The sequence below is a fragment of the Pediculus humanus genome, genomic scaffold (genome assembly GCF_000006295.1).
Source record: "Pediculus humanus corporis 1103172108266 genomic scaffold, whole genome shotgun sequence".
Taxonomy (NCBI): domain Eukaryota; kingdom Metazoa; phylum Arthropoda; class Insecta; order Psocodea; family Pediculidae; genus Pediculus; species Pediculus humanus.
Window position 1 is genome coordinate 376,716 of NW_002987835.1, and position 16,307 is coordinate 393,022.

Here is a 16,307-nt window from a genome sequence, read left to right on the forward strand (position 1 = left end):
ACATTGCGAAATGAGAATATTTAGCGTTTCATTACAAAAAAAAAAACTTTAGAGCGTAACGCGGCGTATTTTTTAATACCTTTTATGTTTGTTTGTTTGTTGTTGTTGTTTGCGCGTTATCAAATTATTTATTTATCATTCCTCAAGTTGATAAACGTTACCGTTTGTTGTTGTTTTTTTTTAATTCATGCAATTCTAAATTTTTCCTTTTGTTTGTTTGTTCGTTTGTTTGTTTGTTTGTTTGTCGTAATTAATTATTGTGTAGGAAATCGTTTGAAAATTACGACATTTTGAAAAAAAAGAATTTTGTCGTTCCGTTATCAAAAAAAAAAAAAAAAAAAAAAAAAAAAAATTTTTTTTTTGAATTGTTACCAACTTGACAACAAACGTTTGTTTTTTTTTATTTTACACAATCCAACCACTCTCGAAAATGAAAAAAAAAAAAAGTTGTTGCCGTTTAAAATAATAATAATAATAAATTTTTTTTTTTGTTCTTTCCACGTTTCTCTCTCTCTCTCTCTCTCTCTCTCTCTCTCTGGTTCGTTTCGTGCTCCATAAAAATCTTAAGGAAAACAACAATTCGGGGGAGGAGGGAAGGGGAGTGGAGAAGAGGCAAGATATCGATCAAAAACGTTATTATATCGCGTTCGTTCGCCGACCGAATTTTCCTTTTGTGCGTTTTTTTTTTTTTTTTTAAATTTAATCAATTATTGTCTAGAATGGTTCAATGTCGTCTCGTTGAGTTCAAAAAAGAACGTGGGGGGCCGCCCCCCCACTCTCCTCATTTTTTCACTTTTCGTTTTTTTTAATCTTTTTCCAGAACCGCTTATTTCTTCGCCCTTGTCTCTCCTTTAAATTTTTTTTTTTTTTTTTTTTATCCAAAACCACTTTTCCTCCAAAACCGTTTTTTTTTAAATTTAACAGAAAAAGAAAAAGAGAGAAAAACGCGGAGAAAGTATTTATTTATTCTGTGAGGTCACAACAAACAACTAATTCCCCGTTAAATTCTCAACTCGTTAGAGGGTAACCGATTCTCTAGGAGGTCAACACGTCGTCGCTCTTAAAAAAAAATTTTAACGAAAACGGTAATGAAAATATGGTAATAATAATAATAATAATAAAATCTAAACTGTAGGAATCTGATACGAATTTCGAATTTTTTTTCCTCGACTGACTGGAGAACGCTGGAATTCCGTTATATTGAATTTTTTTATGATTTTCTCCAGGCAATATTTACTTGTTGATGTTTTTATTTATTTATTTATTTAAGTGATCCCGATATTTTATATTTGTTTTGATGAATGAAAACGAGTGAAAACGTAAAAATTTTTTCATTATTATTATTATCATTTGATTTTTATCTCGTTTGTTGTTTGTTTGTTGTTTGTTGTTTTCTCCATAATGACCAGAAAGAAAAAGAAAAAAATAAGCTTCGTAATCGCACGTATGAATTTTTCATTTTTTTTGTGGTTTTTAGAATTTCGAATCGAATCGTATTATACGTTTGTCGATGAGGTTTATTATTATTATTATTATCATTATCATTATTATTATTATTATTATTATTATTATTATTATTATTATTATTATTTTCGTTTGGAAAAACAATCGTAACGGAATAAATATTCGATTGTTTGCGCGGTGGAAATTTTCGTTTTGTTTTTGTCGTCGCCATCTTTTTTTTTTTTTACTCGCGTGAAAATTTGGTTTTTGACCTTTGTGACCTCTTACGTCTCAATTTGAACATTGAATTATTTCAATTGAGTCCGATCGAAACGTTGTCCCCCCCACTTTTCTCTCTCTCTCTCTCTCTCTCTCTCTCTTGCATTTCCGTGTTTGTCGTGGAATTAGCGATGACGGACAATAATAATATTCCCACGTGTAATTTTTTTTTTGTTTTTGTTTTTTTTTTTTTTTTTTTTTTACTTCGACGATAACGATGAGAGTACTGATTGTATTATTGTTAATGTTGAATTTGTCCTCGGGGGGAGGGGGGAGGGGGAGGTTCAAAGTCTTTTCGTTTGTAAATCGTGCGAGCCCATCGTCGAATAAACGTTTATGACATTTTTTGTCATGTCGTTGCGTAAGGTTTTTAAATTTTTTTTTTTTTTTCGTGGCCCCTGAAGGCCGACGGTTTTTAATTTTTGCACGAAATTCTCTCTCTCTCTCTCTCTCTCTCTCTCTCTCTCTCTCTCTTATTTTCCGTTTTTTTGTCAAACGTTATTTGCACGCACGAAAGGAAAAAAAAAAAGAAAAAAAAGTAGTCGTGCGTGATGACGTTGTTGTGCCTGCCTGCCCTCTACTTCTTCCCTCCCTCCTTTTCCTCGCTCCCCCCCCCCCGCACAAAAACAGGTACCGAGAAGATTACGTTTTCGCAACCCCCCTCAAAAGTTAAGAAAGTTACAAATTTTTTAAACGACGCCGTAATTGTGTGCGTGTGCACGTGCGTATGTTGTTTTAATATTTTCTTGCGATTGTGTTCGAAGGTAAAAATAATAATCAAAGGTAAAGGACGATTAATAATAATAATAATACGTCATGATTTATATTATTATTATTATTGCTATTATTATTATTATTATTAGTATCATCTTTTTTTTTGGCATGCGTTTTTCATTCATTTGATTGACGGACGTTTCGTAACATATTATTTATTCGAATTTTTTTTCCGAAGGTGAAATCATGTGTGCGTGTGTGTGAGGCGGGGGAGGGGCGGAGCGGGGAGAGGGGAAAGAAGAGTATTATGGGAAGGAGATGAAGGTGGGAGGGGGGAATGGAGGGAACAAAATTTTGTATGCCCGTGTTATTTAATATCATTTGCGTTAATTATGATTTACGTTTGACAAGAAAATTTATTTTTTTTTGCATTTGCTACGACGTGCCACGACAAAGTGTCATCAGTTAAGTTTTTTTTTCATTTTCTTCGTACCTGTTGCTGTTATTTCCTTTCAGGTGGAATTTGTCGTAGTCGGTTGTTTGTTTGTTTGTTTTAATTTACACTGTTGCAATTTTCGTTTCGCAACGGTAAAAAAAAAAAAAAAAAAAAAAAATTAATTAATGATGATATTATTTCGTTTCGATATCTCGTTTTGTGAGATTAAAAAAAAAAAAAAAAAAATGGCGCAATTTTTCTTTCAATTTGTATTTATTCGAACGATTAAGAATTGCGAGCATTGCTGCTGACACGTTAAAATTAAGAGGTGGGGTTTTTTTTTTATTAAATGGCGTCTATCGAAATTAAATCGTGGTACTAGTTACTTACTCTTTTTCTTTAAATTAGTTTGTATCGGTGTCCTTAATTTTTTTAAAAATCGAATTTAAAGTAAATGTTTTCGTCTTCTGCTTTTCAAAAACAAAAAAAAAAAAAAAAAAAAAAAAAATTAATAACATTTGAAATTTTAATTGACTTTTTAATTTTCCGCAATAATACCTATTTTCTACTTTGCTTTGTTTTCGTTTTTTGTAATTTGAAAAAGTCTAATTACACGTTTGTCACGATAATAAAAATGAAATTAATTATTATTAGTTATAGTTATATAGTTTTTTACCGTTTCGAAATTGGTTCGAATTAAAATCGAATTTTATTATTATTATGTCGATTACAAAAGTTTTTTCCCGCGAAAATTTTTATTATTATTATTATTATTATTCTAGTGAAATTCCGATTGTTTTGTATATGTGTATACAAAAGGAGAGAAAGCGGTAACGATATCGATCGTATTTACTATTGATTTTCCGATATATCGAACAATTACTTAACGTATACGTTTCGGTTGGTTAATAAACAAAATAATAATAATAGAAAAAAAAACGAGAAAATGGAAAACGTTTTGCAAAAATAAAAAAAAATAAAAAATTAATGAACGCAATTTTGTACGTTTTCGAACGTATCGCGTATAATTTCACGTTCAATGCGGGGGGAAACCTTTCTTGAGTTATCGATCGATGGATCGATCGATCGATCGACCCATCGACCGACCGGGAAGGAAATAACGATGATGATGACGATGATGGAAAGGAAAAAAAAATAAAAAATAAAAATTTTAAATTATTTCCATTAAGGAAAATTATTATTCATTTTTAAAAATTATCATTATCATCATTAACTTTCGAATTAAAAATAATTGAAAAAAAAAAAAAAAACTTTACATCATCATTATCATTACTATTATTATTATTGTTGCTGTTATTATTATTATTATTATTTTAAATTATTATTGAGGATTCAAAAGTCCGTAATCCACGGTGACGTCATGACATTCAAAAAAAAATCAATTATTATTAATAGTATTATTATTATTACTGGTTTTTTTTTTTTCGAATTCGTGTGCTTGAACCGTCGGAAGAAATTATCATCACTAATAATAATAATAATAATAATAATAATAATAATAATAATAATTTGAAACGTTAAAATTTTGCCGTTATTTATTGATGCGACGGCGTTTCGCGAAGAGACAACTTTTTTTTCGATTTGATAATTTTGCTGTCGTCAAGAATTTTTTTATTTATTGTTGTTTTTCCCTCCCCCTCCCCTTCTAAATAGTTGTTGTTATTATTCCGAGTAATCATTGATAAGAATCTTATCGATTCGGATGATTAGATGATGGGAAAATAAAAATGTCGCCAGTTTAGAAGGGAAGGGAAAAATTTTCCGTTCGAAATCGCAGAAGGAAGAATTAAATTTTAGAAAATTGCGCATCGCGTAAGTTTTACACGAGCGGAAAGGACAAAAAAAAATAGAAACGCGTTAAATAATTAATTTTCCTTTCGAAGGTATTTCGCGGTCTTTTTAAAAATTCGAAAACGTGTACGTTGACACTTTGTCGAAATCGTGAAGAAGAAGGAAAGTCATAGAGTAAATGAACCTTCCCGACAATAAAATAATAATAATGATTTACGTAACTATATGCATTTAAGGGAAAATTATCAAAGTTACTTAAACAATATCGACAAAAAAAAAAAAAATTTTTTTTCTCTCTCTCTCTCTCTCCAATCGATTCGTTCGTTTCCGCGTTAATACTTATTATTATTATTACTTTCTATATTATAATTATATAGAATAAGAGTTTTTTAAAATCTAACGGAACTCGTCGTTTATCACAAATAATAATAATAATGTTAATAATAACGATACGACGAAAGGAAAAGGACAAAAAAAATTTTCTCTCTCTCTCTCTCTCTCTAAATGCGTTTTCTTTTGCCTTTTTTCCGATGTTTTCTTTTCGATTTGTCTAATGACACGTGAATTATGTTAATATTTCTCGCTCTGAGCCGATGAAATTATTTATTTTCTTAATATTTGTTTCCGACGGGGAATCTCTCACTCGGTTTCCATTTTTTTTTTTTTTTCAGTTTCATTGGAATTATCGTTTATTATTATTATTATTATTACTATTAGCGTATCTCAGATTTCCCGGATGAAATCGAGAAAAATTTCAAAGTGGGAATAATCCAAAAAAAAAAAAAAAAGAAAAAAAAACGACGAACGTGACGAGGAGACGAGTACGTATGTACCCACTATAGGCATGGTTTCTCCCAAGGTTTCCCTCCTTCTTCTCTCCCCCTTCACCTACCTCCCAGTTTTACCAATGTAAATTTTTGCACGCGGTAATCGTAATTGGAAAACGTATGTATTGAAAATTAAAAAAAAAAATCGGTAATAGTAGTAATAGTAGTAATAATAATAATAATAATAATAATAATAATAATAATAATAATAATAATAATAATAATAATAATAATAATAATAATAATAATAATAATAATGAAGGTAATAACGTTAATAAGAGTGCCGGCGATTAAACTCTGATATTTTCAAATAATTTTTCGGTTTGAACTTGAAATAATATTGCGGTCAATACGTGGCAAATGGTCGTAACGATCCCGCCAAATCATTCGCGCCAAATTTTAAAAAATTTCACGCGAGCAGCCATTATAGTGATTATTATTATTATTTTTTTGCGCACGTCATCGTTCGAGTATGTATGTATGCATGAATAGTGGAAAAATTAGGTTAACGTGTTAAAAATATGTTGCGGCAACTCTGTGTAGAAAAAGCTCTTGAAAATCATATAAAGTGTTGAGTAAATGTTTTCTCTCTCTCTCTCTCTCTCTTTCTCTCTATCTATCTATCTCTATCTCTTTTTCTCCAAGAGCAAAGTTTGTTCTCATCACACGATGATTTTGTAGATGTTAACAACCTAAGAAACTCGGTATAAATAGGCTCATGCACGAGTACGCAGCGTAAAAAACGTGTGAGAGTCGGTTGTTGGTAATTTAGCGGTTAGAACGAATGCCCTCCGCCTTCCCCCGCCCCCTGCCCCCTACGAAGGTTGTTTGTAGGATTAAAATTTTAGCAAGGAAGCACACATACACGGGGGGGTAGAAAGAGAGAGAAAGAGAGAGATTTAAATTGTATTGCATCGGTTGTTTTTCTTTTTTTTTTGTTTGTCGGTTGTTGTTGTTGTTGTTGTTGTTGTTGTACGTCGGCAATTTTTTTTTTTTTTTTAAACCGGTTTCGATTTATTTTTTAAATTATCGACAATGGAAAAGTCAACGCTCCGTTTGCGTCAATTGAACTTTATAAAACAAAAACAGAGGAATAATAATGATGATAAAGTGTCGGAAGGTAGAAGAAGAACGCAGAGCAGTAGGCGCCGCCATTTTTATTATTATTTTCATACTCAATTAATCATCATCATCATCATGGTTCCGGCGTTTTCGAAAAATAAATAATTTTTTTCTGTTTTTGTTTTCAGAATGTCTTTGCCAGTAACGGAAGACACTCCGCCAGACATGTTAGCAGGATCCATGGATTTAAATGTTGTTTTGCCAAAAGGTCAAACGGTCAAAATGAGCGTTCAAAGAGGGTAAGCAAAACAAACACGAGATGATCATCATCATCATCATTATTGCCACCACCACCGCCGCCGCCGCCGCGATCGTTTAATTTTTTTTTTTTTCCCGAACGGTTTCAGAACGCCCATGATGGATCTTTTGGTTCAAGTGACAACTGCTCATTGTCTATCGCCCGGAGATTATTCGTTACAAGCCATGGGAGACAAGGGAGTTTTACCGTTCAAACCGAACACTCCGATCGGAGCGTTGGACACGTTCACGGTTAAAATAGTCGAGAAAAAATCACAAAATCGCGGAAGAGCTCCTCAGGTGATGATGACGATTCGAAAGAGTTTCCGACCTAGCGGCCATTTTCATTTATTTATTTTTATTTATTTATTTTTTCAGGTTCCTCAAAATTTTCTCAACACTTTTCGTTTGCAAGTTCACTTGCCGAGGAGTCAGTTGTTTGTTCTAAGGGTAACACCCGACGTTACTCTCTCGGAAATAATGACTCACATATGCACGGAAAAAAATTTAAATTTGGATAAATACGAATTTAGGAATCCAGGTAAGGTTTAAACAAAAAATAAACTTTCCTCTTAAATTATTATTATTATTATTATTATTAAGAATTCGACGGTTTGAACGATATTTGTATATATACGGTTTATATGGAAAATCGATAAACCGGAAATGGGAAAGAATATTGGATAATTAATTCCATGTTTTTTTTTTTTTTTTTTTTTTTTTTTTGAAAGTAAATTTTAATATAATGATGACGTGGAAGAAATAACACAAATATGGAGTAGGTAAAACGCGCGTGTACGCAAAATATCATTATTATTATTATTATTATTTTTCGATCGTTTTCGAATTCGATATTCAATCATTAAAATCATTTATTATTATTACCTCGATGATGATGATGATTTTTCTCTTTTTTTTTTTTTTTTCGTTTTTTTGTCATTGTTGTCACTGATAACAAAAGTATTATGATGGTGGATTGATAAGGAATATAATAATAATAATAATAATAATAATAATAATAAATGGTTTAATGATAATTGTCAAGTTTATTTTTTCCGTTTATCGATCGTAAGTAATCATTGATTGGAACCTGATAAAAACATTTTAAAAGGTGATAGGAAACAGTGACGTAGAGTTCGTTAACGAATAAGGACGTACGAAGTGTTGGAGGAGAACCTGAGTGTACCTGAAAAAAAAAAAAAAAGTATTTTTCAAGTGGTTGCGCGGAGAAGTGCGTGGAAAAAATTTAAAAATTCGAAATTGTTATTATTATTATTTACTCTCGTTTGGTTCGAGTGTCGATTGTTGGATATTTCGATCGAGTTTGCCGTCGCAATCATCATCATCATCATCATCATCTCCTCTTCCTCAGAACGAGTTCTCGAAATGTTTTTTTTTTTTTTTTTTTTTTTTTATTATTCCTACTAGGTTTTTTATTACTGTGTACGAATTTTTATTTTTTATTTTTATTTTTATTTTTATTAACTTGAAAAAATCAATGACGTAACGGAATGATCTCCCCCTTCCCCCTCCCCCCGGTATCGTATGAAGTGAGAAAATTGTCGAATCGAAAAGGGGGGGGGAAAAAAATCGTGTCACTAAGGTCACGAAACCATAGAGTAATAAAAAAAAAAGCGAACGACGAAGACACTCGAAAAAAATAATAAAATTTTTTTACGCGATAAAAATAATTTTCACCTACTAGTCTGACGTGGAAAAAAAAAAATTAATAATAATAATAATAATAATAATGATAACGATAACGATAATGATAATGATGATAATGATAATAATAATAAAATTCACGTTTTAGCAAAAATTTTCACGATTTGACAAATAATGCGGGTCCACCACCGCCACCATTTTTTTTTTTTTTTTTCCTATAACGAATAATAAATAATAAATCGAATTTGTTTTTTTTTTTTTTCGAAAATTTATTCGCGACGTAAAATCATCATATCTGTTTGTTGTTTGTTTGTTTGTTTGTTTGTTTGTTTGTTTGTTTTATTTTTTTATTTTTCGTTAACTTCACGGTTTTCGTTTGTTTTTTTTTTTTGAACGTCGCAACGGCGGCGTAAAAGTATTCCCGCGTCCGTCGAATTTAATTTTAATTTTTTTTTTAAAATAAATAAATACATAAATTGATAAGTTTTATTAATTAATAAATACATAAGTACATAAATTAATTAGTTTTATTAATACATAAATAAATAAGTAACGGAATTATCCGGTCGATCGATTTTTTTTTTTTTAATGTTTGGATTATTTCAAATGCTCAAGTGGGTTAAGAAAAAAAAACATGGAGGGAAACGTAAAAAAGGTGACGAAATAATAATAATAATAATGATGATAATGATGATAGTAATAATAATAATAATGAATTTTCACACGTAAAAAAAAAAAAAAAAAAGGTCAAAATTTTTTTTTTTCGTGAAATTTTAGAAAATAGATTTATATGATTTGCGGCGGGATGGCCTTGCGTCGTCGTCAAGCTTGGATTTCTTCATTGTTAATTATACGTACACGCACGCACACACACACTAATATATATATATTTAAATGTGCGCGCACACGCATACCCTATTTTTCATTCCCCCGCCCCCCCCCCGTTTAATGTAAACGTTTGAAAATTATTAATAATTATTGAAGAGTCTCACGCGTTGTTAATACGTACGCGCATACGTCTCCGTAGGATGGTAGTCGAAAATTCCGTGTTATTATCATTATCATTATCATTATTATTACTACTGACTTTAATTAAAAAAAAAAAAAAATTTGAATTCGTTCCGGAATTATTATTATTATTATTATTATTATTGTTGTTGTTGTATTTTATTAATTTTTTTTTTTTTTTTTTTTTTTCCAGCAAAACTGGATGAAGTTTTGGAATTGGATAAAGCATTGGGAGATTATAAATTACAAGAATTATCGCTTATGAGCAAGGGAAATAGAACGGTTACGAATTTTATGTCTTCTGCTGACGTCATCAAATTGAAATCTTCGAAACACAGGCAAAACGTATGTGTGTGCTTTTATATCAAATTTCTATATTTGACGTCATTGTAATAATTGACGTCGTGTACGATAGTGACGTGATTGCGAAAAAAAAAAAATTCATGTATATTTATCATTATTATTATTATTTATTTTAAAGAGCGTTTGCGATTCGAGTTTGAGCAGCGGTAGTTTCGGATCGAGATCAGGTTCACCCGTGCCTGTGAACAAAGTTACGATGGCACCGCAACCGCCGATAAGAAAAAAAAGAAGGCCCGCTCCGAAACCGCCTCGTTACGCCGAAAAAGAGGTAAACGTTTTTTTTTTTAATTGGACGATTTTAGGACTTGAATGAGTCGTTAAAAAAAAAAAAAAAAAAAAAAGTGTTCATTTCCGGTCTTTCGATAACTTTTGATTTTTTTTCATTGATTTTATTTTTTTGCGAAAAAGGAAATGAATACCGGTTCTGTGCTAATATCTCATTCGAGAGAGAGTTCAGACAGTTCGGGTTACCACGAGGCTTCGGTTCTTTCGGAAAGTCCGACTCACGGCGGTCCAGATTCAAGGATGGAGGAGGGTGAAAGTCCTCCCGACACTCTACCGAGAAGAAGCAAATTACCATCGAGTCAAAGTTTCACAAATTTAACGACGATACAACCCGCGCCAAAGGGTAGGCTCATAAACAGCGTGTCGAACACATCATTGAATTCAAACGGTAAGACAAAATAATAATGATAATGCCGGGGGAGGGGGGGGGGAGCGGGGGGAAATACGAAAAACGACCCAATTATTCATCTCGTTTGATTTTAGGTTACAGTCGTAAAAAACGAGCGCCTCCTCCGCCACCGCCGCCGCAACAACAACAACAACAAACAACGAACGTTGAAAAAATAAAGTCATCAACTTTACCCATTACAATGAGCGAAGAGTGGAGAAAGAGTTCCTCCGGGTTCACGACTGAAAATAATACTAATACTAATAATAATAATAATAATTTAAAAAGTGCCAAAGTTGATGAGGACTCTAACGCCAAAGTACAAAATCCCATAGAAATCACGTCACGAGTAGTTAACGAAACCAAAGCTAATAGAAAAGAAGAAGAAGAGGATGTGCCTTCAACCGTAGGTAAGAGACAGACGCCATATTAGTTTAGTAATTTGTTTGGTAGTTTGAAAACTCGTAGAAATTTGTGTGAGTGCGTGCGCGCGCATTAAGGGGATTAAAGTTATAATACTATGGCTTCCTCTCGTAAGTGGTACCAACCTTTAAAAAAAAAAAAAAAAACAAACAAACTTGGAGACTGATTCTAACGCGTTGAGAATTGAACGGTTGAGTGCTTTGGGAGGTACGCACGCACACACGCACACACACACACTCACGCGCGCACAAAGCGAAAATTTCATTTGATTTCCTTTCATTCTTTTATTTTTATTTTTTTTTTTTTTGTTTTCTTATTGTTAACTTTAGAATCATCTTTTACGGTTTAATTACCCATTATTTCCTCCTTTTTTTTTTTAAATTTTGCCGTGAATCATCATCATCATCATCATCATCCACTCCCAGATTTCATATCCTTTTCCGAATGAGTAGTTCATCCACCTTTAAATTTACAATGATGATGATGATGATAATAATAGAGAAAATGGCGTGAAGGGGCGAGGTTGCATCATGGCTTTGAGGTTTTGTTTTGTTTTGTTTGTTTCGTTTGTTTTGTTTGTTTTTCCGCGGCAATTAACGCTTCTTCTTCTTCTTCTGCTTGTTTTTTGCTTCCTATTCTAATCCGGTTTCAGGTTTTTGTTTCGTTTTTCTTAACTAAACTATTCTTTTTGACTCCTTTTTGTACATTTATAATTTAGATGTAGTTAAATGTAGAATTCCGCCCAAACCGAAACCGAGGACGGTTCTTCTCTCTCAAGGACGTTCCGAATCGACGACGTTCACGATGAAGAATGGCGAATGCAATGGGGGGGAAAAAATTATTTTACCCAAAGACTTGAATAATGCGGCGACGGAAATATCCAGTCAACGTTTCATCGATTCCGTTTCCGTCGGAGATGATAGTCGTCGTCGTTGTCGTCGTCGTGGTAGTAGCAATAGTAGCGATACTAGTCGTCGTTTTTGTCACGACTTAAAAACATTAGAAAGAGGAGGAGGAGGAGAAGAAGAAGAAAGCGAAATAATAAACACGAATGATAATGACGGCGATAACAATGCTAATTTTAAAACTGTGTCAAGAGTAACTATGATAATGAGTAATAATAATAATAATAATAATAAAAATAGTACAATCATTAATAAAATAATAAAATCGCCGCCTACCATCATCATGGAAAATAATGGAAAACATATTAAAAGAATTAATTTTGTTAATAACAAGAACGGTTGTCATAATAATAATAATAATAATAATAATATTAATGGGGGCGTCGACGACGACGACGACGACGACGACAAAAATGGCAACGGCGATGAAGATGACGTCGTCAAGAATGTTTACAATGGTGGTACGAATGAAATTATGCGAAAAATTATTATTATCACTAAAACAGGTGCTTAAAAACCTTTTCCGTTTTTTTTTCTCTTTATTATTATTATTATTATTATTAATATTAGAAATCGAATCCTCTCTATTATTTCTTTTTCTTCTTCTTCGAGTCAGTAAACTATCAGCAAACCCGAGAATTGTGACTAACATTAGGGGGGAGGGGAGGGAAGTGGGCGGAGGGCGGGGTACTTCGTGTTGACAATGATAATGGTGATACTGTCAATCGTCATTATTATTATTATTGCACTCGAAGTAAAATTTGAAAATCCAAAATGTACAAATGTATAAATGAATAGTATAGGGTTTAGGTTCGCATGCATAGTGAAAAAAAAGTCATAGAGTAAAATAGAGAATCGATAAAAAAAAAAAAAAAAAATTTAATATTATTATCATTTTAAAATATTTTTTGCGGTGAGCAAAATTTTTTAATTCCGCCATTTTTTTTTTTTTTTGATTTTCAGACGGATACGAAGAAAATGGAGGAACGAATGAAAATTTAGATCAATCGGCGGATCACGATTCAATCAATTGGGAATATCAACTTCCTCCGCCGCCGACGGATTTCCGAGATTCGAATTCGCCTAATTGCACGGAATTCGGTACGATAACCATAAGGCCGGAAGTTTTCGAAGAAGGAATGAATCGTTACGACGGAAATGAAAACGTCGGAGTCAAAAAGTCTGATGCGGTAGACGTAGCGAAGGGAAAAAACGCTTTTAGTAGTAGTAGTAGTCAAATGATGAAAGAGTCGACGATGAGAGAAGAGTTGTTCGAATCGTCGGATAGAGACCGGAAATTGTCGCAAAACAAATCGGAAGTCATGAACGAACTAACGAATATTTTAAACGGAAATAGAAAACAAAAGGAGAGATCACTTTCCGTCAACAACTTGTACATAACGGAACCCCCGGAATCCGGGGAATCGAAGAGAGATAGGAAACCATTGAATTACAGCAGGTCGTTCACGTCCGAATTCACGTCTTTGAGCGTCTATAAAATATCCGGGAGGGAACGTCGAAACAACAATCGAAGAAGGGGAGGAGTTCAACAATCGAAGAATTACGATTGCTACGACTATGATGACAACGACGATTACGACTACGACTACGACGACGACGACAACGACATCATTTATAGGAATAATAAAAACTTGGAGAAAAGTTGCAGTTTGGAATGCATACAAAACAGTCATCAAATGGATAACAGGAGGTACATCGAGAAAAGCGAAGAGATTTTTCGAAAGCCCATAGCTCCAGTGCAAAAAAAGAAAATGGCGAGGAGGTCGGCATCGTCGCTCGGGGTCAACACGTTGATGACGTCCAAACGACCAAACACTATCGAATACGGACACAACGCGGATGCCTGGTCGGAAGATCCGAGCATAAACGTTCTCAAACAGCAATTTTTAGAATTTTTAAAAGAGAAGAAATTGATGAATTCGGATTTGAAAATGAAATCTCTCGACGTCATAAGAAACATATTACCGGAATTCGCCGGCAACAAATCGAACGACGAACAATGTGACGTCACGAAAGAAGAAGGGAGAAATGAGAATGCAAAGGGTGGTGCGAACGACGATCGCGAAAATACTCGAAGAGAACCGACGAAACCCGAAACCGTCGACGGTGATTATTCGAAAGTCAAAAATGTCATGAAAACGGAAAAAGACGGGAATGATTCCGAGGATGTCGTTCTCAGAAAGAATTCCGAAAAAGTAGTCAGGAACAACGAAACGTTCGTCAAGAGAGAAAGTCTAGTTAAATTACCGACGGATAAAAAACAAGACTTGTCGAAAAGGTACTCGTATCAGGGTCCCCCGTCGATAAATTTTGCCACGTGGGGAGAAAGACCCAAAACGACGACGAGAATAATAATAAAAGATGAAGATTACGTCACGCAGGAAAACATAAATAAAAACAAAATGGAGGAAAAAACGACGGTGAGTACGATAACTGGGGCGGGACAGGGAACGGTAACGGTAACGGGTACGACGACGGGGAAGCAGACGAATAATAATAAAAACAACGACGAAACCGGAAACAAACCCAAAGAGGTTAGTAAAAAAACTCAAATCGTTATAAAGAAACCTGGGGTTTTATCACATTACGAAATGTTTTCGGCTCTTCCAAAGAAAAAAGAAATCAATTCCCTCAAATTGATTTTCATGGAGGAGGAAGAAAAGAAAAAATTAAACCAAAGCGAGTCAAAAGAACTCATAAACAACAGGGTGGCACCAGTCGTTTGCGGAATGGAACTCAAAAAAGAATTCAAAGAAGTCGGAGTCGGAGTCGGAAATAAATTTTCGGAATCCATTCGACCGATTCCCCCGTCGTTACAATCCCAACCCGCGTCACTTCCGGTCGCGTCGGATATGCCGACTCAATCGAAACACTCGGTTTCCGTGTACATAAACGGTCACAACAACAACGGTCAAACGGATGCCGCCGTCGAAAAAACAAAATCGGAAACGAATTTTTTAAAACAGAAAAATTCGGGAAATTACATGATTCCGAAGAGGAATCCCACGCTCATGCCCGTCGTGAAAGGATTCAGGCCGTTGAACGAAACGACGACGACAACGTCGCAGACGACGTTGCAGACGACAACAACAACTACAACCACGTCAATCGTCAATTCGTTCAACAACAACAAAGTAAATATAAACATCGAAAGAAAAAATTATTGCAAAGAAATTTCGAATGACGTCACGCCGTCGGCGATGACGTCGTCGACGCTGCAAAGGCGATCGAATAATTTGAAAAATCAAATTAACGGAAACGTCGTGCCACTACCTCCTCCTTCTCCCTATTCGACGTCATCGACGACGTCGACAACAGCGACGCCTATAATAAACAAAATCAAATTGAAATCGACGTCGACGACGTCATCGTTCGTAACGGTTAAATCATCCGTATCGATTAATCGAGACGATTCGAGAAGTCGATTGTTGGATGAAATTCGTAATTTCGGAGGTTTTGCAAAGGAAAACAAGTTAAAACCGTTAAATTACGTTTAGTCAATTAATTTTTATTTAATATGTAATTACGCGGGTTAATGCAATCCACGCATTACTTGTTGTTATATATATTCGATGTGTAAAATATATATATAAAAGGGGAGAAAGAAAGGAGGGGGAAAAAAAAGGCAAGTCAAATTAAATCCTTTTTGCGATTCTTTTTTTGTTTTTTTTTTGGGGGGTAGGGGGGAAGGAGCAGAAAAGGATTATTATTATTATTATTAGTAACCGTTATGAATATACACATATTATATATTTATATATATATGTACCGTGTGTGTGTGTGTAATCGATAAATCAATTATATTACAATTCATTTTCTTTTTGTCTGTTTTTTTCGTTTATTATTATTATTATTATTACATTTAATAAAAAAAAGTCGTTATATGTACGATTAAGACGCTCATTTGAACAAAATTTAACATAAAAAAAAAGAGGAGGGGGGGAATTTTTTTTATTCCGAAAAGAAACTTCCGGTTTTCTTGAACAAACAAGTAAGTGGTGGTTTTCATTCTTCAAATTCTTTATTTCTATTATTATTATTATTATTATGTTTTGTTAGTAAGGAGTTGCACTTGAATATAATTAAAAATTGTACCCCTAAGAGGGAGGGAAGAAACGGGGGAAAGGAAAACAGAGAGAGAAAAACAATATTATCAATTATTATCATTATTATTATTTATATATACATATATATATATATATATATATATATAATTATTATTATTATTAAAATACTATTTTTGATTGTTGTCATCTATGTGAGAGATCATAATGAGAAAATTATTTTAAAAAAAAGGAAAAAAAAAAATAATATTAATAAATAAATAAAATTACCAATTAATAAAATAATCAATTAATTATTTATTTATCATTATTAAA

At 33.1% G+C, this 16,307-nt stretch overlaps 1 protein-coding gene across 1 annotated transcript; it reads left to right on the plus strand.

Annotated features, from left to right (window-relative positions):
- Window positions 1–6,762: 6,762 nt before the first annotated feature.
- Window positions 6,763–15,425, plus strand: Phum_PHUM498290 (cordon-bleu, putative; the record flags this gene model as incomplete). The annotated part of the gene is made up of 10 exons (XM_002430725.1): window positions 6,763–6,872; window positions 6,981–7,170; window positions 7,249–7,411; window positions 9,737–9,896; window positions 10,027–10,174; window positions 10,315–10,579; window positions 10,675–10,813; window positions 10,868–10,989; window positions 12,871–13,366; window positions 13,547–15,425. 10 exons carry the CDS (start codon window positions 6,763–6,765, stop codon window positions 15,423–15,425), a joined length of 3,672 nt encoding a protein of 1,223 aa, XP_002430770.1.
- Between the last annotated feature and the right edge of the window lie 882 nt (window positions 15,426–16,307).